This window comes from Pongo pygmaeus, chromosome 1 (assembly GCF_028885625.2).
Source record: "Pongo pygmaeus isolate AG05252 chromosome 1, NHGRI_mPonPyg2-v2.0_pri, whole genome shotgun sequence".
Classification (NCBI taxonomy): Eukaryota; Metazoa; Chordata; class Mammalia; order Primates; family Hominidae; genus Pongo; species Pongo pygmaeus.
In genome coordinates, this window is record NC_072373.2 from 135,882,977 (window position 1) to 135,909,000 (window position 26,024).

The 26,024-nt window shown below is 35.5% G+C and overlaps 1 protein-coding gene across 4 annotated transcripts in view; it reads left to right on the forward strand.

The window, feature by feature from the left end:
• ARHGAP29 (Rho GTPase activating protein 29) overlaps positions 1–26,024 on the forward strand; it is a 74,843-nt gene that overhangs the window by 25,727 nt on the left and 23,092 nt on the right. For 2 of the 4 annotated variants that reach the window (XM_054475779.2, XM_054475788.2), the window contains exons 3-12: positions 2,008–2,142; positions 13,049–13,145; positions 13,495–13,567; positions 16,713–16,773; positions 17,204–17,341; positions 18,404–18,468; positions 19,187–19,297; positions 19,399–19,479; positions 19,665–19,853; positions 20,539–20,676. In XM_054475779.2, coding sequence (XP_054331754.1) covers positions 2,008–2,142; positions 13,049–13,145; positions 13,495–13,567; positions 16,713–16,773; positions 17,204–17,341; positions 18,404–18,468; positions 19,187–19,297; positions 19,399–19,479; positions 19,665–19,853; positions 20,539–20,676 — 1,088 coding nt within the window. The remainder of the gene's footprint in view (positions 1–2,007; positions 2,143–13,048; positions 13,146–13,494; positions 13,568–16,712; positions 16,774–17,203; positions 17,342–18,403; positions 18,469–19,186; positions 19,298–19,398; positions 19,480–19,664; positions 19,854–20,538; positions 20,677–26,024) is intronic. The other 2 variants (XM_054475807.2, XM_054475794.2) reach the window with 1 other exon arrangement.

Sequence of the window (26,024 nt, forward strand, 5' to 3'; positions counted from 1 at the left end):
ATGTTGACCTTGGTCACCTGTCTTCAGTAGTGTTTGTCAAGTTTCTCCACTGTCAAGTTATTCTTTTTGTCCTCCCTTCCATACTACACTCTTTGGAAGAAGTTAGCCTGCATAGGTCATATGTAAGAGAGTTATGTTTCACCTTCTTGAGAGCAAAGTATTTGCACACATTTTTTACAGTTCTTTTACACAAGAGATTTGTTTCTTTTCCCCTGTTTACTAATGTATTCAATCATTTATGTCAGTATGGACTCATGGACATTTGTTATATACTTTAAGTTATAATCCAATACTACTTTATTTGTTGCTCACATCGTTCCAGCTTTGGCCATTGGAAACTTTCAGTTGGTTCCTGTGCACCTTTGACATGCCCTCCTCACTGTGGGGTGTTTTTTGTTGTTTCTTTTAGTTAGTTTTTTTTTTTTTTAAAGTTCTTCCTTCCTTTCTGGCATTACAAGATGCTTGTTACTTATCTTGAACATTTCTGTCCCAGTCCTAGAATCAGCTATTTCTCTAAGGAGACCTGATTACTTTCATTGGAGAATAGTATTAGAAACCAAGATCTGGATACTAGGTGTGCTTGTTGCTACTGAGTATCATTTCTTTTAGGCCCTCTCAACTAACAAAGCAAAGAAATATATATATATATGTATGTATATTTTTACATATAGATATTTATATAGACATACATATGTGTACATTTTCATGAATATATTTATATATACATATATACATATGTGCACATACATTTGTATGTATATATGTACATATGTATATATATTTATATACACAAATATTTCTATACGTAGTCATACAGAAATATGTATAAAATATATAAATATGTATAAAATATATACTTATATAAATAATATAGATGACTGCATACAGAAATATGTGTATATACATACGTGGGTCATACTGAATGAGTATGACCCATCACAGTATTCAGTATCACATTGAATGAAATAATATCCTTTTGTTTTTAATAGTGCCTAGCACATAGTAAGTGCTTAATAGATATTAACTCTTATTAAACACCAATGCTGTGTAAGTTTACAGAAAGGAAGATTATATAAGAGTACTGTACTTAAAGTGGTTGTCTTGTCAGACTTTTGAGGATTACTTCAGGGGTTTTAAAGGTAGGGTGATTATACTTTCTGATTTACTTGGGATGAAGATCCTAGAATGTGATTGTTGTGCTAGCATGACTGTGAGTAGCATCCCCGTTTCCACTAGTGAAAGTATTTTGGTTTGAATGATAAATTGTATAGTCATCTTATTTAAGGGGTAATAAAACTGCATCGCTCTGACCTAGGATGATGTAAATGAGTGGAGTAGGCTGGGAGAAAATCAATGAGCACTGAGAAGAAGCTCATCTATCTAAGAGAGCAGCACTGCTCTGTTCCAGCTACTGTGGCCAAGGAGGAATGTGGCCCTGAGTGTAAAAGATTTTGATTTTTCAGGAGTAGGCAAAATCTAGAATATGTGTAATGATCCCTCAATTTTTCATCATTGACAACTAATTCAGTTTTTCTAAAAAGCACAAAAACTCATTAAAGCTCTGTACATTTTATCATAGGTAAATTATATCATAATTTTTAAAATGTATAGGCTAAATGATGGTCTTTATATGCCTAAGAGTTACTGGATATGTTAAAAAATATATATGATAGTAAAACTATAAGGCAAGAAAAACTTACCTTATAAAGTTGGCTCAAGGGAAGTCTGGAGCACATATTAAGACTCAGAAAACTGAAAAATGAAGTACTTAAATTGACCATAACTGTGAGAGCCTTTGAAATCCTTAATGAATTAAAATGACTAAGGATTTTCTGAAGGCTTTTTAAATTGTATATAATTGCAACATTGAAGATAGAAATGAATGTATAGTAGGCAAAAATTGTGTAACCAATGCTTCTACTTGAAATGTGCTTCAGATGACGTTTTGTAGTTTAGATTTGTGGAACTTTGCTCTGGAAATAAATTAATTTTTTTTTCTTTTTAAAGACTGTTTTAGAGAAGTTATTCATATACGTCTAGAGGAACTGCTCTGTGTTTTAAAGTCTATAATGAATAAGCATCAGAACCTCAATTCTGTTGATCTTCAAAATGCTGCAGAAATGCTCACTGCAAAAGTGAAAGGTAAGGAAGATATAGTAAAAGTGGGTTGCTGTGGGCAAAAAGGAGCCAAGTGATATATTTTGGTCTATAGTGAATATATAGCCAATTCCTCTCATTGCATTTGTGTGATGTATGTTAATAAGGAGTTATATATACTTTGATATTGAAATATTCCCACTAAGTCACACCTAAAGCTTTCTTCCTTTTATAAACTAACTTTATTTGACAGCAGATACTTTAAAAAGACTTAACTTTAACCACACAACTGATGTTTAAAATTTGAGTTTTTTATGAATGAGTGCATGCTCTTTCAGGGTGATTGGTGTACAAGAAGTCTTTGTTAGGTGAGGACAAATTGATGTTGGAGAGTGGTAATCTGTAGTGACTACTTAAAAGAGGGAATCAAATGGAGAAAAAGAAGGCTTAATTGGGACCTTATTTTAAAATGTGAAAATGAAATTAAAATTGTAAAATAAGTTTATCATACATATGTATGGGTGTGTGTGTGTGTATCTGTAGCATATATGTGCTAAAACTTAGCATGAAGAATTGGACCATTATCCTCTGATGAAATGACTTGCCACTCAAAGTTGTGAGAATTATTCTGAGTTGCAGCATATAAAAGAAGGATTGAGAGCAAAGTGAGTATTTGAGAAGAAATGAGACAGGAGGCAGGGAAATAAATTAGGAGATGGTTAGGAATAAGGGGCTAGATGAGGGTTGAAGCTTAAATGAGCAGAAGCTGGGGTGTGGTAGTGGTAGAATGCGATTTGTTATATGAGAAGAAATGGATGTCAGTTTGACAGAACAACACAGATTGAATGTTAGTGGTTATGGAGAAGTTTGGTGTTGAAGATGTGGACTTGGGAATTGTTGATGTATAGGCAGTGGAAAAGGATGACATCAGCTGAGTGTGCACAGTAAGTAGAGGACTGATGTGAGATCCCAGGGACAGAGAGAAGATACAGAGGAATTGGAGAAACACCCAACAGGTAGGGAGATGGACCTGTAAGGAGGTGACATGGAATTTTAAAAGTGCAGGGTTTTAAGAAGTGATTATCAGTGTTAAATGCTACCGATAAGGTAAATGGATTCAAAGTAATAAACCTACAGAAAGTGACCTTTAGGGAGCAGTGATGTAGCAATCAGAGACAGACAAGGTAACAGCAATCCTGTGAGCAATTCTGTGATAGAAGTATGCCTAGGCACCATGGGAGCACAGAGTGAGGAACTCACTCTAGGCTGAATGAGGAAAGGAAACTTTGGGGAAAGGGATTGCCGGTCCTGAGTCGCAAAGGTCAAGTAGGCATTAACTGGGCTGGGCTGGGTGGGGATGGGGCTGTGATACAAGAACTCTGGGTGAGAAGAACATGATGAGATTGGTGAACAGGATCATATTTGGAGAGGCTAAAGGGCATGTGTTAAGGGATGAAGCAGGAAAAGAAAATAAAAACCTTGTCTACAAAATATAGTTCATATACTTAAGGAAACCACCCCTGCCAGCACTTTTTGACATAGATTTATCATGTTTGTGTGGTTTCCTTTTTTCTGTATTTCAAACACTGAAAAAAATGTAGATGATTTTTAAATGGGAAACATGGATAGCTTCTTCTGTCCTGACTTTTAAAAATGTGCTTAGTAACCAAATTTGTTTCTAAATAGATTGTTTACAAGTACCATTTAACTTTAGTTAGATAGGGAAATTTGTGTCTATAGATAGTAAAATTTCCATGCTTGGAAATAGCGACCTAGTTCAATTGTTGTCAGTAGCTATTGTGTGCAGTCAGGATGTCCTGGGGAAGGAGTGCGCCTGTGTATAGTTGGTGTCCACATTCCAGAAACAAACTTGAAGAGAGTGCTCTCTCAGATACCTTGAAGATCTTTTTGTCTTTGAGGAAAAGCAATCTTCTGAATATTATTTTCCACTATTACTATCTTTATACTTGGGATTATTGTTACTGTTTTACTTTTGTGCTGGATGACATTTAAAAGGGGAAGATTATTTTGTTGTTGGGAAACTTCCTCTGTTTCAGTAGAACTCTATGAGACTAGAACACTTTAAATATTGTGTTTTCTTTGTGTTAAGTTTATATGGTTTATAATAAAACCTCTTTCCCTGCCCCATCTCTCACTTTTGAGGCCATTTAAAAATATCATTGATACCCCAATTGAAAAATATTCAGCAACTTGAAAAATTGAGGTCAAATCAACTTAATTAATGGTTTCATTTAATGGTAATTTAGTTTTCAAAACCTGGAAAGGCAGAAGGTAAGTAGAAACCATTTTGAGTATCTGTTCAGTGCCAGCCAGTCTAAGTGCTTTAAAACCTATAAATGTACAGTAGTAGCTGTTTCAGAAAGGAAAAGTTTCTGGGACAGAAAGCTGTCTGGAATATGGAGATCCTTTATATTATTTAAGGTTTCAGTTTTTTTGTTTGTTTGTTTTTAAAAGATGGGGTCTCACTCTGTTGCCCAGGCTGCAGTGCAGTAGCATGTTCATAGCTCACTGTAATCTTAAACTCCTGAACTCAAGCAATCCTCCGACCTCAGCGTCTCAAGTAGCTGGAGCTACAGATGTGAGCTGTCAGTCTCCCAGCTGATTCTTAAATTTCTAAAATTTTTCATAGGGACAGGGTCTTGCTATGTTGCCTAGGCTGATGCTGAACTCCTGGCCTCAAGCAGTCCTCCCACCTTGGCCTCTAAAATGCTGGGATTACAGGCATGAGCCACCACACCTAGTCCATCATTGAGTGTTTTTTTTTTGAGGCAGTGTCTCTGTCACACAGGCTGGAGTGCAGTGGCATGATCTCGGCTCACTGCAGCCTCAGCCTCCTGGGTTCAAGCAATTCTCCTGCCTCCGCCTCCCGAGTAGCTAGGATTACAGGTATGTGCCACCACACCCAGCTAATTTTTGTATTTTTAGTAGAGATGAGATTTTACCATATTGGCCAGACAAGTCTCAAACTCTTGACCTCAAGTGATCTGCCTGCCTCGGCCTTCCAGAGTGCTGGGATTACAGGCATGAGCCACCGCGCCCGGCCCTATCATTTAATTTTAACTCTGACTATGTTTAAAAAACAGCAGTGACCTAGGTTTATGACTTACTTTGGAGACCTTAAGTATGAAATGCATTTTTTCAAATCTACCAAACAATAGAAAAAAAATACAGAATAACTTTAGAATCAGGGATGTGTAATCTTATTTGTATTACCACAGGTTTGAATGCATGAAGTGTGTCTGCTTCCTCTGTATAAGAAGTGAGAAATTGGAATCTTTACCCATATTTTTTATTTTAAATGTGGAGTTTACCTTTTAATAACTTTAAAAGAAAAATCTTTAGTTTTTTTCCCATTCATTCTAGTAGTGATTTGTATTTCCTGTGTGTTCTCCTGTTTCCAAGCAGGAAATTCAGTCTGACAAAATATTTGCAATATGGTAAAAGAGATACAGCCTATTTTTAAAGGAGATAAAGGTATCTTCAGAACTCACTAATTTATTATGTACTATTTGTTTTCATTATTTTCAGTTATTTTGGTCAATCTTATTTCTAATATAAATGAAAATAACCCTTAATTTAGGTTTTTTATGTTCTGCATTTTACCCTATATTTAAAAATTGGTAAACAAAAAAAGAAAAAAGTCTTAATTATGCCTCTAAGATTGTAGAAGCCTTGTATTTGTTTTGAAAACTTAATTTTATTAATAGGCCAAATGGTATAAACGGGTATTGAACGATGAAGTTTCTTTGTTGCTTTTGACCATTAGTCACTCATTCCTTTACCTAGATAAGCAACAACCTTTATTGGTCTCTTGTGTGTTTTTTCAGAGATACACATATACAAGCAAATACACGGATGTGTTCTCTTTTTTAACCTCCTTTTTGCACAGATGTTAGAGTTCTGCCCCTTGCTCATTGTCATGAGTTACCTGCACATAAAGGGTTTCCTCATTCTTTTGTTATTATTTGTTTCTTCAAAGCTGTATGGTAATCCCTTATATTGATGTACTATAATTTATTTCATCAGTTAACTACTAATAGATGTTTGGATCATTTCCAGTTTTTTTCCTATTACAAACAGTGCTTCAATAAATAGCCATGCAAATTCCTAGATGAATAATTGCTGAATCAGCAAGCATGTGTGTTTATATTTTTTGATATTACCAGATACCTTCAGTATAGGTTCTGCCCTTCTGATAGCAGTGCTGAAGAGGCTGATTTCCTGCACCTTTGCCAACAGAACTGGTTACAAAGCTCTGTTATCCAGTGTGATAGTGAAAAGTGGTATCAGTCTAGGTTTGATTTGCATTTCCCTCATTTTGAGTACAGTTGAATATCATTTCATTTGTTTCAATACCGTTTTTACATCCTTTTATGTTAATTGACCTTTTATCTGTTTTTCTTTTGCTGTTAGGTCTTCTTTTAGTATTGATTTGTAGAAACCCTGTATAAGTAAAATTAGCCTTTAGTCTTTGATTAATGTTGAAAATTTTTTTTACTTCATTTTTTATCTTTTATTTTTGCATTAACATTTTTCAGTCTTTTTCATGGTTTCTGGCTTTTGAGTATTAGGAAAGGCTTCTCCGCTCTGAGATTATAATAGAATTCTTGAATGTTTTTTCTTCTGATGTTTCATGGTTTCATTTGTTGAATTTAAGTCTTCAGAAACATTGTAAAGTATCTAAGTGTCTAGTAAATGTATCAGGTAATTCATCTTTTCGCCACTAATTTGAGATGTCACCTTTATCATAAATACACTCCATTCTCACATATATCTATTTATGGACCTTATTCTGTTCCATTGATTTGTTTAGTTGTATGCCCAGGCCACACTGTTTTTATTATAGTTTTTGTGGCATTTTAGTATCTGGTAGGGATAGCTTGTTTAGAATTTTATTTTTTCCATGAAGATTTTTGAATTGGCTGTTTGGTTCTAAAAAATATCTACTGGTTTTTTTTTTTTTTTTGACGATTTGAGTTAAATTTATAGATTAAATTAAGGAAAATATACATATTTAGTATTTCTATCCAAGAATATAATATGTACTTTGTTTCTTGAAGTTGTCTTTTTGTGTTCCTCAGAAGCAACTGAAAGTTTTCATTAGGTAGGTCTTGTAGCTTGTTTTTTTCCCTATGTATTTTATTCTTTTCTATTTTTTTTTTCCTTTTCATGCTTTTCTTCCATTGCATCTTTTAATTGAATGGTTTTTGAACTGTGGGCTCTGACTCATGACATCAAGTAAGTGGATTGTGACCAGCATTTTTAAAAAATGAAAGAGAATAGAAAAATCAGAAGCAACACTCATTATATAAAACTTACGTATGTGTCAGAAATTTTATAGGTGTTATATAACTGATTATTATTATGTGTGTATAGAATACTCAGTCATGATGCAATATGTGTTTTTTCCCAAGGTTGTGGTCAAAAACATTTGAAAGTTGCTGCTCTAATAGGTTGTATGAATGAAAGCTATTCAGGTGATTTCTTGAAGAGATACTAAACGTGTCTTAGGACTTGGTATTGTGATTTAGTAGGGAACCCAAGGGAGGCAATTATTTAAACCTTAAGCAACATTTTAATGAGCTTTTGAAGAACTATTAATAGAGGGGATGGAGTGGAGACAGAGACACCAGTTAGGTTGTTAAATAGTTCAGACTAGAGGTAAAACGTGGGCTTTTGAATTAAATCAATGGCAATGGGGATGGAAAGGAAGAAAAAATATTTTACAGGCATTTTTGAAAGTGAAGCTAATGAGCTAAGGATTGTATGGAAAATAGGTGGAAAGTAGGAGAAGAAATATATCAGCCTATTAGAAATGCGAATCTGGAGCTCGGAGGTTAAAACTAGACATGTAGTTTAGGAATTTGTTCCCTCAAAGGTATGGAAGTGGATGAGATTCTGTAGGGATAGTGTATTTAAAGAAAGCCAAAATGAGAGTTATAGAGGCTAAGTGGAGAAAGCTCTATGAAGTACAGACTGTGTACAGATAGATATTGAACAGAGGAACAGAGCTTGTGTTTACTGAATCCAAGCACTGTACTCTGGGTGCTTCACATTTGTTTTCTCAGTCATTCCTCTCAATAATATGCTGTTTTGCTTATGAGGAAATTGAAATTAGGTAATGTGTCCAGACTAACACACAAAGTAGTAGAGACCAGATTTGAATGCAGGGCTGAAACTCCAAAGCCTTTTATCAGTATATATTACTGTTATATCACCTCTCATTTTGCAGATATGGAAACTGAGGCATAGAGAGAAGTTTGTCCAACATACATATTAAGTGGTAGTGTTGTTGAAACTTGCAAAAAGGTTTAGAAGCTTGAAGACTTAGAAGAAAAAAGACATCTAATTTTGACTGATAGGTTATTGTTGACAGTGTTTTGTGTTATTATATAATAATAGCTAACATTTTTGAACATCTTCTGTGTAACAGGCTCTGTTCTAAGTTCATTTAATCTTCACAACAGTTCTCGAAGTACGTAATTATCCCCATTTTATAAATGAGGAAACTGAGTTACAGAGGGGTGAAGTTATATAACATTGTAAGAGAGAGAGTTAGGATTTAACTTAGGTAGACTGACTTCGGAACCCATCTCTTTACCAGGGGTTGGCACACAGGCGGGTGGGCCAAATCTGGCCAGCTGCCTGTTTTTATAAATAAAGGTTTATTGGAACACAGTCTTATTCATTTATGTATCATCTATGGCCCCTTTCAACAGAATTGAGTAGTCACAACAGACTGTATGGCCTGAAAAGTGTAAAATATTTACTACCTGGTCCTTTATAGAAAAAGTTTTCCAGGCCAGGCGCGGTGGCTTACACCTGTAATCCTAGCACTTTGGCAGGCCGAGGCGGGCAGATCACAAGGTCAGGAGATCAAGACCATTCTGGCTAACACGGTGAAACCCCGTCTCTACTAAAAAATACAAAAAAAATTGGCCGGGCGTGGTGGTGGGCGCCTATAGTCCCAGCTACTCGGGAGGCTGAGGCAGGAGAATGGCGGGAACCCGGGAGGCAGAGCTTGCAGTGAGCCGAGATCGCACCACTGCACTCCAGCCTGGGCGACAGAGCGAGACTTGTCTCAAAAAAAAAAAGAAAAGAAGAAGTTTTCCAGCCTCTGATAATCGTTAAAGTGGGTGAAAAGCCAAATCTTGAATTTAAGGTCAACTTGGGAAGGAAGGCAATATAGGCAGGCCATGGCATGACCTATTTATAGAATTCTGTTCAGTAGTGAAGAAACCATAAATGGATTGAATAGTAGCTTTAAGGAGAAATATGGTAAAATGAACATTTTTTTCATATAGGAAAGATTTGAGTATGTTAGTACCATAAGAAAAAATGTCAATTGAATAGGAGATAATGAAGCTGTGAGGGAGAAGTAAAGTTGGTATAGGGTTTTGGAGAATGTAGGAAAGAGTAGGTATATTTATTATTGGAAAGGAGCCAAAGACTTTTGTTTGAAACACTGAGCAGGAGCAAAAAAGAGAATTATATTAGATATTAGAAATATAGGGCTGTTTTGAAGTCAGGCAAAGGCATTAGGAATAGGAATTTTCATTAGATGGCTATAACTTCGCTCAAGTGGGGATGAAGATAAGATGGTTCAAATGTTGAATTGATTTAATAATTATTCTTTTCACTACTCAACAGTTGTTACAATTATTATTTTTTAATCTCCCAGTCATGTTTAGTGTGATAAAAAAATACAAGAAAGTAAGAATAATTATACAATTTTGGATAGGGTTATAAACTATTTTTTAACAGCTTAAAGTTAGGAAATACAAGTAGGATTTACATTTTTGATGGTATTATATTATAAATTACTATTTAAAGTCTACTTTACAATGTATTTTTATAAACAGCTTTATCGAGGTATGATTGTATAATAAACAATGGTGCAATTTGAAAATTCTGACATATGCATCATACTCCTGTGAAATTGTCATCATTCTACCTGTATCTCTTGGTCCCCCCTTTCACAAATCTTGATATGTTGTTTTTTCATTTTTATTCTGCAAAATCCCTTTCTTTAATTTTTTGAGATGGAATCTCGCTCTGTCACCCAGGCTGGTATGCAGTGGTGTGATCTCAGCCCACTGCAGTCTCCTGCCTCAGCCTCCTGAGTAGGTGGGATTGATTACAGGAGTGCGTCACTACCCCCAGCTAATTTTTGTACTTTTAGTAGAGACGGAGTTTCGCCATGTTGGCCAGGCTGGTCTCAAACTTCTGACCTCAGGTGATCCTCCCACCTCGGTCTCCCAAAGTGCTGGGTCAGAATACTTTTTAATTTCCTTTTTTCTTCTTTGACACCTGGGTTATTTAAAAGTGTGTTACTTACATGGACACAGGAAGGGGAACATCACACACCAGGGACTGTTGTGGGGTGGGGGGAGGTGGGAGGGATAGCATTAGGAGATATACCTAATGCTAAATGACAGTTAATGGGTGCAGCACACCAACATGGCACTTGTATACATATGTAACAAACCTGCACATTGTACACATGTACCCTAAAACTTAAAGTATAATAATAATAAAATTAAAAAATAAAAATAAAAAAATAAAAGTGTGTTATTTAGTTTCTAAATATTTGGAGATTTTCCAGAGATCCTTCTGTTGTTTCTAATTTAATTTCATGTTATCACAAAAATATTTTGCCTCATTTGAATCCTTTTAAACTCATCAAGACTTGTTTTATGGCCCATAATGTAGTCTATCTTGGTAACGATATTCAGTGTGCATTTGAAAAGAACATGTGTTTTGCTTTGTCAGGTAGGGTGTCATATAAATGTCTTGTCAAGGTGGTAGATAGTGTTGTTCTCATCTTCCCTATGCTTACTTATTTTCCGTCTACGTGTTCTGTCAGTTATTGCGAAGGGTTATTGAAATCACCAGTTACAACTGTGAATTTATGTGTTTTTTGCAGTTTTTCAGTATTTTAAAGCTCTGTTTATTAGGTACATAAATATATGGAATTGTTATGTCCTTTTTTTTTTTGGAGACAGAGCCTTGTTCTGTCGCCCAGGCTGGAGTACAGTGGTATGATTTCAGCTTACTGCAACCTCTGCCTCCTGGGTTCAAGTGATTCTCATGCCTCAGCCTTCCCAGTAGCTGGGATTACAGGCACGCGTCACCATTACCTGGCTAATTTTTTGTATTTTTAGTAGAGATGGGGTTTCGCCATGTTGCCCAAGCTGGTCTTGAACTTCTGAGCTCAGACAATCTGCCCACCTCGGCCTCCCAAAGTGCTGGGATTACAGGCATGAGCCACTGCGCCTGGCTGTTATGTCCTTTTGATGAATCGACTCTTTCATAATTATAAATGACTCTTTTTATCCCTGGTAATGTCCTTTGTATAGAAATCCTTTTTTTTTTTAAATAAGAAACAGAGTTTTGCTCTGTCAGGCTGGAGTGCAGTGGTGCAATTATAACTAACTGCAGTCTTGAACTCTTGGCCACAAGTGATCCTCCTGCCTTGGCCTCCCAAAGCCCCAGGTTTACAGGCATGAGCCACCACACCCAGCCTATTTCTTATATTTTATTCGAGTGTCTTTTAGTTGTTTCAGGTAGAAGTATAATCTGTTTCTCCATCTTGGTCAGAGCAGAAGTCGGAGAATATTTTTTAAATGCCCATTATTTAAGAACCATATTTGCAATGGTAACTTTTTCTTTTTGTTTGTATCAGTGATATTTAGAAGAATCTGATGAAGGTTATGGATCTTAGCCTCCCGCCTGCCAATCTACAGAGGCTTATGCATATAAAATTTTGGTTGCAATTTCATGGGATTTATAGGCTTGAAGTTTAATTCACTCCCACCTAGGCGTTCTTGCTTTCCAACTCTCGTTGTATATTAGAATCACATGAGAGAGCTTGCAACAAAATATATTCTTCACCACATACCTATGAAATCTGAATCTTTGATTAGTGGGACCCAGACTTTGTTTTTATTAATAAAACTCCCCAGGTAATTCTAATGTGCAGCCGAGATTAAAGACAACTCTGTTTTAAAGTAGAGAATGACTTCTTCAAAAGGTTTCTCTTCCTTCCCTTTATTGGTAAGAATATTAGGGAGGGGTCATATAGGGAACCAGTTACTCTTTATACCCAGCCCAAGAAGCACCAGTTACTTTAAAAAAATTACCAATTCCACTTTCAGACTTTGTCTTGGTAAACCATGTTTGGGCTTTTAACAAGAGTGTATACAGAAGTTAAAATAAATCTTTTTCAGTTTTGTTTCATAATTTGCTTTAACAAAATGCAAAATGTTAGAATATCTCTATTGTAAACAAAAGGCAGCTAGCTGTATGTCAATTAACATGGACCTCAGAGCCCAAGAGCCTGTTATAAGAAATAAGGCTATAAGTAAATAGGAATTTTAATTTTCCAAATCACTGGGTGTTTTTTTTAATGTGATGTGCTTTGTTACAGGTTTTATGCTGTGTCAAATATATGTATATGTATATATATATTTATGACTTTAATTATTGGTAATTCATACTAAAAAATGTACCTCATATTGCCTTCAGTGAGCTACAGTGTGTTTAGCTGTTTTTTACAATGCCAGAAAGCAGTAAGGAAGAGAAAATAGCACAGAACACTGTTAATAATTGAGAGGTGTGGTGTAACATGGACTATATGACTCCAGCTCTGATGGATTTCACATTGAGTCAGTTTTTAGATGTGTCAAATTATGTAATCCATGGAGTAGTCAGTTTGGAATGCTAACTGCTTTTATGCAAGCTGATTCTTTTATATGAATTTCATAATGAAGAATTTGAACATCATGTCCATTTTGTATGTTAGGCTTTTCAATTTCTGAATCTTCTAATGCTTCTTGAACTAATGATGAAGTTTTAAAGGATTAAATGATTCTGTATAAATCTAGTTTAAAGTATGTTTTTCCTTATTGTAACCAACTTTTCCTTACAGCTGTGAACTTCACAGAAGTTAATGAAGAAAACAAAAACGATCTCTTCCAGGAAGTGTTTTCTTCTATTGAAACTTTGGCATTTACCTTTGGAAATATGTAAGTAGAGAACTGTCATTTAAAGCAACTAGTCCTAGGTGTCTTAGTGAGAGTATGTTGCATTATCCAGTAAGATACATGGGAAATGAAGTATTAAATGGTATTAAATGTTACAACTTTGGAAAAACTACCTTCTGTATGGCCTTATTACTATGTTCGAAGATATTTTTATAGCTATTTAGAAGCAACATCCGTTTGCAAGTGACTGTGGTTTATGTGAACAGTTTCCTAGGGGTTTATTTCTAAGGTTCTTATTTTTAAAAAATTATTTTAGATAACATGTTGAATGTAAACCCTGTCACAAAGAAGTGTAATGATTTGTCTTTCTTTTTTTAACCTCCCTGGATAGCCTTACAAACTTCCTTATGGGAGATGTAGGCAATGATTCATTATTGCGACTGCCTGTTTCTCGAGAAACTAAGGTAAGCTAAGTTTGTGTGAAAGCAAAGTCTTTAATGTTTTTAACCTCATGTTTCAACCATTGCCTAATCTTAGGCCGGGGGTGGTGGCTCATACCTGTAATCCCAGCACTTTGGGAGGCCGAGGTGGGCGGATTGTCTGAGGTCAGGAGTTTGAGACTGGCCTGGCCAACATGGTGAAACCCCATCTCTACTAAAAATACAAAAATTAGCTGGGCATTGTGGTGGGCACCTGTAATCCCAGCTACTCAGGAGGCTGAGGCAGGAGAATTGCTTGAATCCGGGAGGTGGAGGTTGCAGTGAGCTGAGATCACACCACTGCACTCCAGCCTGGGTGACAGAGTGAGACTCTGTCTCCAGAAAAAAAGAAAAATTGCTATGAAATAACAGAATATGAGGAATGTATGGATAATATTTCTTTAAAGTTTATGGTAGTAAGGTTTTTAATTGACTAAACTTTTTTGCTGAATGCAAACAAAATACATTAAAAAACTGCATCAGGGACCTATGTTGATCGTTTTCTGTTAAGGATGATCAAATCCAAAAAGAATTTCAACAGATATTTGGGACCAGGTATAGTGACTCATGCCTATAGTCCCAGCACATTAAGAGGCCAAGGTGGGAGGATCACTTGAAGCTAGGAGTTCAAGACCATCCTGGTTAACATGATTGAGACCCTGTTCCTACAACAAATTAGCCAGGTGTGGTGGCACACACCTATAGTCCCAGCACTTTAAGAGGTCATGGTGGGAGGATCACTTGAGGACAGGAGTTCAGGACCAGCCTGGTTAACATGATTGAGGCCCTGTCCCTACAAAAAATTAGCCAGATGTGGTGGCACAAGTCTGTAGTCCCAGCTACTTGAAAGGGAAGCTGAGAGGGGGGATTCACTTGAGCCCAGGAGTTCAAGGCTGCAGTGAGCTGTGATTGTGTCATTCCTCTCTAGCCAGTGCGACTGTGTCTCTAAAAAAAAACAAAGAAACAAAAACAAAAAAAAAATCAAATATTTGGAAATGTGCCAGGAAATTATATTATTATAAAGCTTCAGGTCCTTCTTAAAATTATATAAAATAAAAATGACTGTTGAAGGCATTTGTTATATGTATTACAATATTACCAAAAATTATGACTGTTACTGAAGCCATCTATTGACAAATGAAGGAGAATGATGAAAAGTTGTAAGATGTTTAAATATTTTGCTATTATTCATGATTATTCCTGAATTTTATCTTTTCAAACTGTTGCTACTACTTCAGAAGATAACACATTTTATCTGTTTGGCAAGACACTGAACAATTTAAATTTTAGGTGTGAATCATATTTCCTGTTTCTGTACCTCTATTGTGCATACATATTATACTAATTCTTAACAGGAAAAAATACTTTTTTCTTTTGTACTTTTTTTTGAAGGTTTTAATTTGTTTTAGAGATTGGAATAAAAAAGCTGTGATGATATATAATCCTAATAATAAAATTACTTTGATCAACAGTTTTGAAAAATACCCTTTAAAAATAATAGCTGCAGCCTGGGCATGGTGGCTCATACCTGTAATCTCAGTACCTTGGCAGGGCGAAGTGGGTGGATCACCTGAGGGCAGGAGTTCGAGACCAGCCTGGCCAACGTGGCGAAACCCAGTCTCTACTAAAAATACAAATATTAGCCAGGAAGGGTGATATTCACCTGTAGTCCCAGCTACTTGGGAGGCTGAGGCACGAGAATCACTTGAACTCAGAAGGTGGAGATTGCAGTGAGCCAAGATCGTAGTGCTGCACTCCAGCCTGGGTGACAGAGTGAGACTCTGTCTCAAAAATAAATAAATAAATAAATAAATAAATAAATAAATAAAAGTTGCTCCCTCTCTCTCTGTATATATATATATTTGCCTCATTTGAATATATACATATTGCAACTATATATTATATATATAATATTAAATATATATATATATATTTTGAGACAGAGTGAGACCTGGGCTGGAGTGCAGTGGTGTGATCTCGGCTCACTGCAGCCTCCATCTTCTGATTTCAAGCACTTCTTGTGCTGCAGCCTCCCAAGTAGCCGGGATCACAGACATGTGCTACCACACCTGGCTAATTTTTGTATTTTAGTAGAGATGGGGTTTCTCCATGTTGGCCAGGCTGGCCTCGAGCTCCTGACCTCAGGTGATCCGTCTGCCTCAGCCTCCCAAAGTTCTGAGATTACAGGTATGAGCCACCACACCTGGCCTGTTGCAATATGTTTAATGGTGGTTACTATGTACCATGCCTTGCGCTAGGCGTACATCATCTTAATTCTTAAAACAGTCTTGAAAGTAGTGTTCTTATCCTTCTTTTACAGAAGGACTTACAAAGTTAGTGAACTTAAAATATGTAGCCCAGTGTCATACAGGTAATAATGGAGCTGGACTTCAGACCCAGGTCTCCTCGATCATTTTTGCATTGAATCCCTGTATACCCTGTATTGCCCAACTTAAATCGATTAAATTTGTTTAAGATCTCAAAATTTTGGTAAATGATGTTTTCCAGCACAATGCAATAAAGTAGCACGAGTCACATGTAGTTCTTTAAATTTAATTATAATAGTTAGATAAAATTAAAAATTCACTTCCTAGTCGCACTAGCCACTTACTAAATGTTCAAGTAGCTACATGGAGCTATTAGCTACTTTATTGGACAGTACAGATATAAAACACTTCCATCATCATAGAAAGTTTTGTGCTAATCTATCTAATAGACATTCAGAGACATGGCGTATCATATAGTAAAATGATAAAAGATGACTGGAAGAGACAGATCTATGTCTTCTGTTTAGATAGCAATATGTTTGCATTGCTTCTCTAACTTCTTGACTAATATTTTTGTTATCTGCAAAATTTAAAGTTTTGAGTGGATTCATTAATGTTAACTAATGCTGTTAGTAACAGTGAGATTGTTCATTCTTGGATCTTGGGAACTCCTGTTGTAAAAAGCTATGAAATTCTTATGAAGTGTTCTGGCACTTAAACAGACTTCTAAGGCCTTTAAGTTTTAAATACTTGAAATTCTTTAGCAGGAATTATGTCAGAGTAACAAATTGGGGCAAAAAAATTCTGAAGCAAAGATTTGTGTTCTTCTCTAATTTTAAATTTATCTTTTTCCATGTTGTAAGTCGTTTGAAAATGTTTCTGTGGAATCAGTGGACTCATCCAGTGAAAAAGGTAATGCTCAAGGTATTTATAACTTTTCACAAACTTCTTGTAGTTACTTTCTATAAATGTCCTGGATTAATCTCTTCTTGCTTAGTAACCTAGTATATTCATTTTTAATGCAAAATGATATATAAAGTTTTACATATAAAGCTTAAGGGAAATAACCTGCTAGAGTAGATACATAATATGAGATATAGATAATATGAGATCAAGAATTGTGTAAAGCTTTTAACTTGATGAATAATATAAATATATTTTAAGATAAAAATACGTTATAGTTTGAAACCATTTTAAGTTTAAACTCTGGCCTTTTAATTGTAAATTTGTCATTTGTATTTTTTTAAAAAACTAGTTTTTATTGACTAGTATCTTAGGATCTGAGTGCTTCTTTGTTTGGAGTTATGATGTGATCACATTTAACATATACTTACCTTGATATTTTTGTTTTCAGGAAATTTTTCCCCTTTAGAACTAGACAACGTGCTGTTAAAGAACACTGACTCTATCGAGCTGGCTTTGTCATATGCTAAAACTTGGTCAAAATATACTAAGAACATAGTTTCATGGGTTGAAAAAAAGCTTAACTTGGGTGAGTTGCCTTTTAAAGCATCTGATTTAGAGAATAATAATTAAATTGTTTCTAACTCATTTTTTTCAGATTATGAGTAATAGAATTCCAAATTAGTACCTGTTTCATTATAATGAATAAAACCATTATCCAGAAAAGACTCTTCTTACACTAGATGGAATTATTGAATATTTACTGTGGACCAACTACTAGACCTAGGGACACAAAGACAAATAGAATACTGTCTCTGCCTTCAAAGAAGTCATACTCTAGGGGGTAAAAAGAAATGCAGTCAGATAGTATGGTCAGGAGATAATAGCAACAATAGATGTATGAGTAGAAGGCAATGGAAGCAGAGAAGAAACATTTTAATAGCTAATATTTCCCCAGTGTTTTACAGTTGTCAAAATGTTTTCATAGTCATTATCTTATTTACTTCTTACAAAAACTCTGAGAAGTAGGCAAGACAAGAATTGTTTTTCCTATATTACAGCTGAGAGAGACAAGACAGGAGATTTCCTAAGGTCATATAGCAGATTTGCTTAAAGTCATGTAGCATAACTGGAAGAATATAGAATCTACCCAAAGCCTATGCTCTCTCTGCTATATTATTTGCTTACAATAGAGAATGCTAATCAGAATCACCTGAATAGTCTTGTAGAGGGTCAGTACACAAGCCTAGGTCCTATCCTTCAGAGAGGTGAAATGGAGGCAAATATATTCTGAAAGAGTTTCCCAGTTGATTCTGATGAGCACTAACAATTAAGAAATGCTGCATTAAGAGCTGTGCATGGTGGCTTATGCCTGTAATCCCAGCTATTCCTGAGGCTGAGGTTGGAAGATCACTTGATCCTGGAAGATCACTTGAGCCTGGGAGTTTGAGACCAGCCTGGGCAACATAGTGAGACCATGTCTCTTTTTTTAAAAAAAAAAAAAAAAAAGAAGTATTGCTGTATTATATCTTGATACACACTAGTATTTGTGATCACTTCTTAATTGTGGAATTACTACAAGTAATTTTAGAGTATACAGGGGGGAAAATAAATTGATTTTATCTTCTGATACCCTCTTTGAACTTTTCAGAATTGGAGTCCACTAGAAATGTGGTCAAGTTGGCAGAGGCAACTAGAACTAACATTGGAATTCAGGTAAGTGTTCTGTGAACTTCGGGGGTTCTATAATAAGAAACTACTCATGAACTCCCAATAATTTGCAAAATCAGACTATTTCAGTTAATATAGGAAAGCACTTAAATGCTGATCTTTTTATTGACAAAATTATTTTAAGTTTAGATGGATGTCCATTATGAAAAAATCTAGGAAATATACTTTTTTTTTGCCTTAAGACAGGGTCTCACTCTGTAACCCAGGCTGGAGTGCAGTGGTGTGATCTCAGCTCACTGCAACCTTTGTCCCCCGAGGCTCAAGCGATCCTCCCACTGTAGCCTCCTGATGACCTGGGACTATAGGTGCCCACCATGCCCTGGCTAATTTTTGCATGTTTTTGTAGAGATGGGGTTTCACCATGTTGACTAGGCTGGTCTCAAACTCCTGAGCTCAAGTAATCCGCCCACCTTGGCCTCCCAGAGTGTTGGGATTACAGGCATGAGTCACTATTCCCAGCCAGAAATTTACAATTTTATACAAATACTGATTGTCTTGATAGCTACTACTTTTGCTAACCAGTTTTATGATTAATTATAATTAATTTTCTTCTATATTTTTCTCATAGTCATGTTTATGGCTAGTTATTTTTCTGGGGGCAAAGGTCTAAACTTACTTTCCCTTTTTGAAGAAGGGTAGTGATGTGTTTGGAATTCTAGTGTCATTTCTATTGTAAAATTTACTTTTCAATTTTAAATTTTAGGAGTTCATGCCACTGCAGTCTCTGTTTACTAATGCTCTTCTTAATGATATAGAGAGCAGTCACCTTTTACAACAAACAATTGCAGCTCTCCAGGCTAACAAATTTGTGCAGGTAAAGATTAATTTATTTGTATAATGCACTTTTATTTTTAAGCAATGGCATGCCATTAGAAAATTGCTTTTTTCTTTTTCCATTTTAAATACCTTTCACAGCCTCTACTTGGGAGGAAAAATGAAATGGAAAAACAAAGGAAAGAAATAAAAGAACTTTGGAAACAGGAGCAAAATAAAATGGTTAGTATTAAAATGGAGTTTCATGTACCTATTTGTGAACATTTAAAATAATTTGCAGTATATACTGACTTTCCTTGCTCTCATTTTTCTAAAATATTGTCTTAATTATCTTGCAGAATATGCTAAAAACGCTTGTTCAGTAGGATTTCTTTCATATTCTGTGTTTAATACTCTTTTCGGTGTAGCTTGAAGCAGAGAATGCTCTCAAAAAGGCAAAATTATTATGCATGCAACGTCAAGATGAATATGAGAAAGCAAAGTCTTCCATGTTTCGTGCAGAAGAGGAGCATCTGTCTTCAAGTGGCGGATTAGCAAAAAATCTCAACAAGCAACTAGAAAAAAAGCGAAGGTTGGAAGAGGAGGCTCTCCAAAAAGTAACGATCTTTTTCTTTTTTATTTGCAAGTTGAATTAGCAGTAATCTGCCAGGAGTTTGGTGTCAAAGTTCTGCGTCTACCAAGACTGCCTGGAAAGGCATGTTAAAACATGGCTAAGCCCATCCCCCAGAGTTTCTCATTCAGTAGGTCAACATTTTTTAACAGGCTCTCAGGTCGTGCTGATGCTGTTGGTGAGGATCCACATTTTGAGAACCACTATGCTGAGACCTGAATTTTGGAGTTTGTGAAAGACTATCTTAGAGAAGGCAGTAGTTTAATATATATTTTACTTGACAAGAAGGTTCACCTTTTAGGCAAGTGTGTGTATATGTGTACTAATTCAGGCATCTGATAGCAAGGATAGGCAGAAGCTTTGTATTATTGATGAAATGTAATTTTACAAACAAATTCTGTAAGATTATATGGAATATAGTAAATATAAATATAAAATGCTATTTCAAATAGAAGCAAATATTTGATAGACAATGTACTAATTATAAATGGCTGTCCATTAAAATCAAGTGCCTTTGAATCACTGACTAGAACAGATTAACTTTAGAAGTATTATTTTGAAAACAGAATATTTCAGAATTTTCAGTTATTTCAGCTTAGCTTTACTATAGTAAATATTTGTTTAAAATATAAATTCTAGTGTTATTTTTTTTTTCTGTGATATTTGTGAAGGTAGAAGAAGCAAATGAACTTTACAAAGTTTGTGTGACAAATGTTGAAGAAAGAAGAAATGACCTAGAAAATACCAAAAGAGAAATTTTAACACAACTCCGGACACTTGTTTTCCAGTGTGATCTTACCCTTAAAGCTGTAAGTAATTTCTTCAATATTTTGAAGGCAAGAAGAAAAGACCATCAGGCAAGGCATGGTGGCTCACACCTGTAATCCCAGCACTTTGGGAGGCTGAGGTGGGAGGATCACTTGAGCCCAAAAGTTTGAGGTTATAGTGAGCTACGATTATGATTACCCACTCTAGAGTGGGTGATCAAGAAAGAGAGAGAGAAGGAAGGAGAGAAGGGAGGGAGGAAGGAAGGGAGGGAGGGAAAAGAAAGAAAGAGAAGTCTCTGTATCTGCAGAAGGGGAAGGTATGCCTGATACAATTCCTGTGGGATTTAGATTCTGAGATTAATGAAATGTGTTGAGTTTGCAGATTGATTTTCAGTTTTTCTTAGTGATATACAGTTTGAATTTCTTTTGATCTGCCTTTCCCCATGTTCTCTGGATTGATGATTTGTTTGGTTAAAATTGAAGTCTGAGAGTTTAAAATTGCCTCTAAGCCACCAGTTTTCTTGGCTTTGCTGACATCATCTGCCAGTGCTCTGAGATATATTCTTCAGAATTGGAGTAAATGAAATATTAAAATTGAACCAAATTATTTGTTTGGAGACAAAGCATTCTGTCCTGAAGTATTTTTATTTACTCTTTAAAATGTTTTTCGTAAAATTAATTACATGGAAAACCTTTTCGTGTATAGTCCACAAGTTTTAACAGTTACAAATTTGTGTAAGTACTACCACAATCAGGATTCAGAACAATACTATCACTTAAAAATGATTCCTTCATGCTACTTATTTTGTAGTCCAACTCTCTGCCCACTCCTAACCCCTGGCAAGTACTGATCTGTTCTCTGCCTTATTAGTTTGGTCTTCTCCAGATTGTCATATAAATGAAATCATACAGTATATAACCTTTTGACTGGTTTATTTTACTCAGCATAATGCCTTTGAGATTCATCAGTGTTATGCATGTATCAATAGTTTGTATCTTTTTATTGCAGAATTCCATTGTATGACTGTACTACAGTGTTTATCCATTCACTAGCTGGACATTTGTGGTGTTTCCAGTTTGGGGTGATTATGAGTAGAGCTACAGAATATTTTCTTATACATTCTTGTTGGACATAAGTTTTCTTGTTTCTCAAGTCAATACCAGGAGTGGGATTACTGGCTGGTGTGCTAAATGTATAGTTACCTTTATAAGAAACTGCCAAACTGTTTTCCAGAGTGGCTATAATATTTTTCATTCTAACCAGCGGTGTATGAGAGTTTTAGTTGTTCTGTGTCCTTGACATGTATCAGTCATTGTTTTTAAATGTTAGCTGTTCCAATAGGTGTGTTATCTAATTGTGGTTTTAATTTGCGTTTCTAAAAATGATTAACAATATTGAGCATCTTTTCAAAGGCTTATTGACAATCTGTTTTAGCTATCTTAAAAATTGAGTTGTTTATTTTCTTATTGTTGAGCTTGCGTATATTTTCTCTCATTCTGGAGCTTCTCTTTTTATTCTTTTAGCAGTGTCTTTTGGGGAGCAAGAGGTTTTAATTTTATTGGAATCCAACTTACCAGTTTTTTCTTTTATGGGTCATGCTTTTGGTTATATCTAAGAGTGCTTCACCTAACCCAAGATCGTAAAGATTCATCCTGTGATTTCTACTAAAATTTCAATAGTTTTACATATAGATATATGATCCGTTTGGGGTTAATTTTTGTGTAAGATTTAAGGTACAGGTTGAGGTTCATTTTTAGTATATGGATGTTATAATAAAATTATACCCACAGGATTTTACTTTATCGGAGTGACACAGAGAGGTCAGTGCCATTGAAAGAAAAACTTAGGATTTAAATTTCCCAAGAGAAGGGGACACGTCAATCCACACAGGGCCACAAGGGAAATACCAGTTTTGGCAAGCATAAGCAGGGATGAAAGAAAGCTGAGTAGAGTTTTTATTGGGGTTTCCTCAGGAAAGGCAAGGTAAACTGTTTAGGATTGGCTAGTATGAATTTCCATGGACTTTGGAGCATAGGGATGGTCTCTAGTTGTTTGGTACCTGGCCCCGGGGTGATTTAGGACAGAGAAATAATTGGCTTTGTGTGTAAGAGTTAGAGAAGGAGGTGGCTGGATCTATAGACTTGAGACTTGTTGCTTTGCACATGAAAGCTGTGATCCTAGCTGTGCCCTTGGCTATCTCGAGGAATTAGCTAGCCCAGGGAGAGTCAGTCTCTCACTGGCCAGCATGCTTTTTAAGATGTCAAAACTGCATAAAATAGAGAAAATAAAAAACATGGTAAATGCAGATATCCACTTGTTTTGATACCATTTGTTGAAAACACTATGCCATTTCCATTAAATTGCCTCTGCATCTTGGTAAAAATCAGTTGACCATATTTGTAGGTGTCTACTTCTGTATTTTCTGTTTTGTTGCACTGAAGTACTTGCTGTCTTTTTTTAAAAAAAACTTTAAGTTCTAGGATACATGTGCACAACGTGCAGGTTTGTTACATATGTATACATGTGCCATGTTGGTTTGCTGCACCCATCAACTCATCATTTACATTAGGTATTTCTCCTAATGCTATCCCTACCCCAGTGCCCAGCCCCACGACAGGCCCCGATGTTCCCTGCCCTGTGTCCAAGTGATCTCATTGTTCAATTCCCACCTATGATTGAGAACATGCGGTGTTTGGTTCTCGCTGTCCTTTTTATAAAGCCCCAGTGTCTTGATTATTTTTGCTTTACAGCAAGTCTTAAAATCAGGTGCACAGTGTGGGTCTTTCAGCTTTATTCTTTTATAGAATTGTTTGAGTATTTAAGGTCCTGTGACCTTCCATAAAAATGTTAGAATCAGCTTGTCCATATCTCCAAAAAACTCTTGCCAACATTTTGGTTGGAATTGATATTAAATTTTAGATCAGACTGGGGAGCATTGACTGTATATGTAGCATCTCAGCAATATAAAGTTGCCAACACATGAACATATTATGTCTCTCCAACTACTTAGGTCTTTGATTAAGAAAAAAAAAATCAGCAATTTGTAGTTTTCAACATACCTTTAATAAGTTGTGTTAGATTTAATCCTATATATGTATGTGTTTATTTGGGGGGGCTATTGTGAATGGTCTATATGTACACATAAGTGCATATGTATAGATTTCCTTTATTTAAAATTCCCATCATTAATTGGTTTAGGGGATTTTTTGTTTGTTTTTGTTTTTTGAGACAGGGTTTTACTCTGTCACTCAGGCTGGAGTGCAGTGGTGTGATCATAGCTCACTGCAGCCTCACCCTCCTGGGCTCAAGCAATGCTCAGCCTCCCAGGTAGCTAAGACTACACGTGCATGCCACCATGCCCAGCTAATTTTTGTATTTTTTGTGGAGACTGGGTTTTGTCATGTTTGCCCAACCTGGTGTTGAATTCCTGGGCTCAAGGAATCCACCCACTTTGGCCCCACAGAGTGCTGGGATTACAGGCGTGAGCCACCGTGGCTTGCTGTTTTGTTAATATTTAGAAATATACTTGATATTTTGTGTGTTGGTTTTATATTTTGCAGCCTTGCTAAACTCATTTACTTGTTTTGGGAGCTTTTTGTAGATCCTTTGGGATTCTCTACATAGAAAATTATGTTACCTGCAAATCGGGACAGTTTTATATCTTCCTTTCCAATCTGTATTATTTCTTTTTCTTATTGTCCTAACTATGGCTTCTAGTACACTGTTAAATAGGTGTGGTGAGAGAAGACATCCTGGCCTAATTGTCCATCTTAGGGGAAAAGCACTCAGTCTTTCATCATAAAATATGGTGATAGCTGTAGGTTCTTTGAAGATGCCTTTTATCTGGTTAAGAAATTTCTTTTTTCTAGTTTGCTGAGAGTTTTATCATGAATAAAGGTTAGATTTTATCTAATGTTTTTCTGCATTATTTGATACGTGTAGTTTTGTCTTCAGCCTGTAAATATAGTGGATTACGTTAATATATGAGTGTAGACCTAGCTTTGCATCCCTGGAATAAGCCCCTCTTGGTCATGAGGAATTGTTTTCTTTTATATATTGCTGGATTCAATTTGCTACTTTGTTGAGTATTTTTTCTTTTTCTCTCAGTGAAAGATTGATATGTCTAAAAAAAATGTTTTTGTCTGGTTTTGAAAGTGTCAGGGTGATTCTGGCTTCATAAAATGAATTGGGAAGTGCTTCCTCCTATTTTGTTTTCTGGAAAAGATTGTTTCAAATTTGTGTTATTTCTTCTTTAAAAGTTTGATAACATTCCTCCGGTGAAAGTATCTAGGCTTGGGATTTTCTCTTTTGGAAGATTTTTTTTTTTTACTACATATTCAGTGTATTTTGATATAGACCTATTCAAGTTAGTTATTTCTTCTTGGGTGATTTTTGGTAGCTTGTGGCTTTCATGGAATTGGTCCTTTCTATCTAGGTTGTTGAATTTATGTGCACAGTGTGTCTTGTAGTATTCTCTTACCTTTTAATGTCTCAGTGGGCTGTAGTAATAACCTCTCTTTCATTCCCGATACTGGTAATTTGCATCTTTTTTCTCTTTCTCTCTCATTGGTCAATCTGGCAAGAGGTTTATAAGTGTTATTATCTGTTTAAAAAAGAAATAGCATTTAGTTTCATCAGTTTTTCTTTTTCTTAGTTTTACTGATTTCTGCATTTTATTCTTTATTTCTACTTTCTTTGGGCTTCTTTTGCTTTTTTAAAAAAGTTTCTTAAAGCACAAGCTTATGTTGTTTATTGAGACCTCCCTGTGCTTTTCTGATACATTTAATTCTTTAAATTTTCCGCTCTAAGCATTGCTTATGTATAGCCCACAAATTTTGAATTTTGTATTTTCATTTATATTCAGTTCAAAATATCTTCTAATTTCCCTTGAGACTTCATCTTTGATCTGTGGATAATGTAGAAGTCTATTGTTTAATTTCCAGGTATTTGAGGATTTTCTGGATATCTTCCTGATACTGATTTTTAGTTTAATTCTATTATGGTGGGAGAAATACTGGTTATGATTACATTTCTCTTAAATTTGTTACGTAGTTTATTTTATGACCCAGGATGTGAGTCATAAACAAGCAGAAATCAATAAAAAGAAATCAGTAAAATTAGAAAAACAGGGAAAAATCGAAACTAAAAGCTGTTTCTTTGAAAAGATCAGTGATGAATTTTCCATGTGTACACTTGAAAAGTATGTGTGTTCTGTTGTTGACTGGAGTGTTTTATAAATATCAATTGGTTCCTGTTGTTTTAAGACGTAATTTATTTCTTCTGTATTCCTGATGATTTACCTTTTGCTACTTTTATCAGTTACTGAGAAAGGAGTTTTGAAGTCTCTAACATATTGTGTGTTTTTAGTTCTGTCAGTTTTTGTTTTATG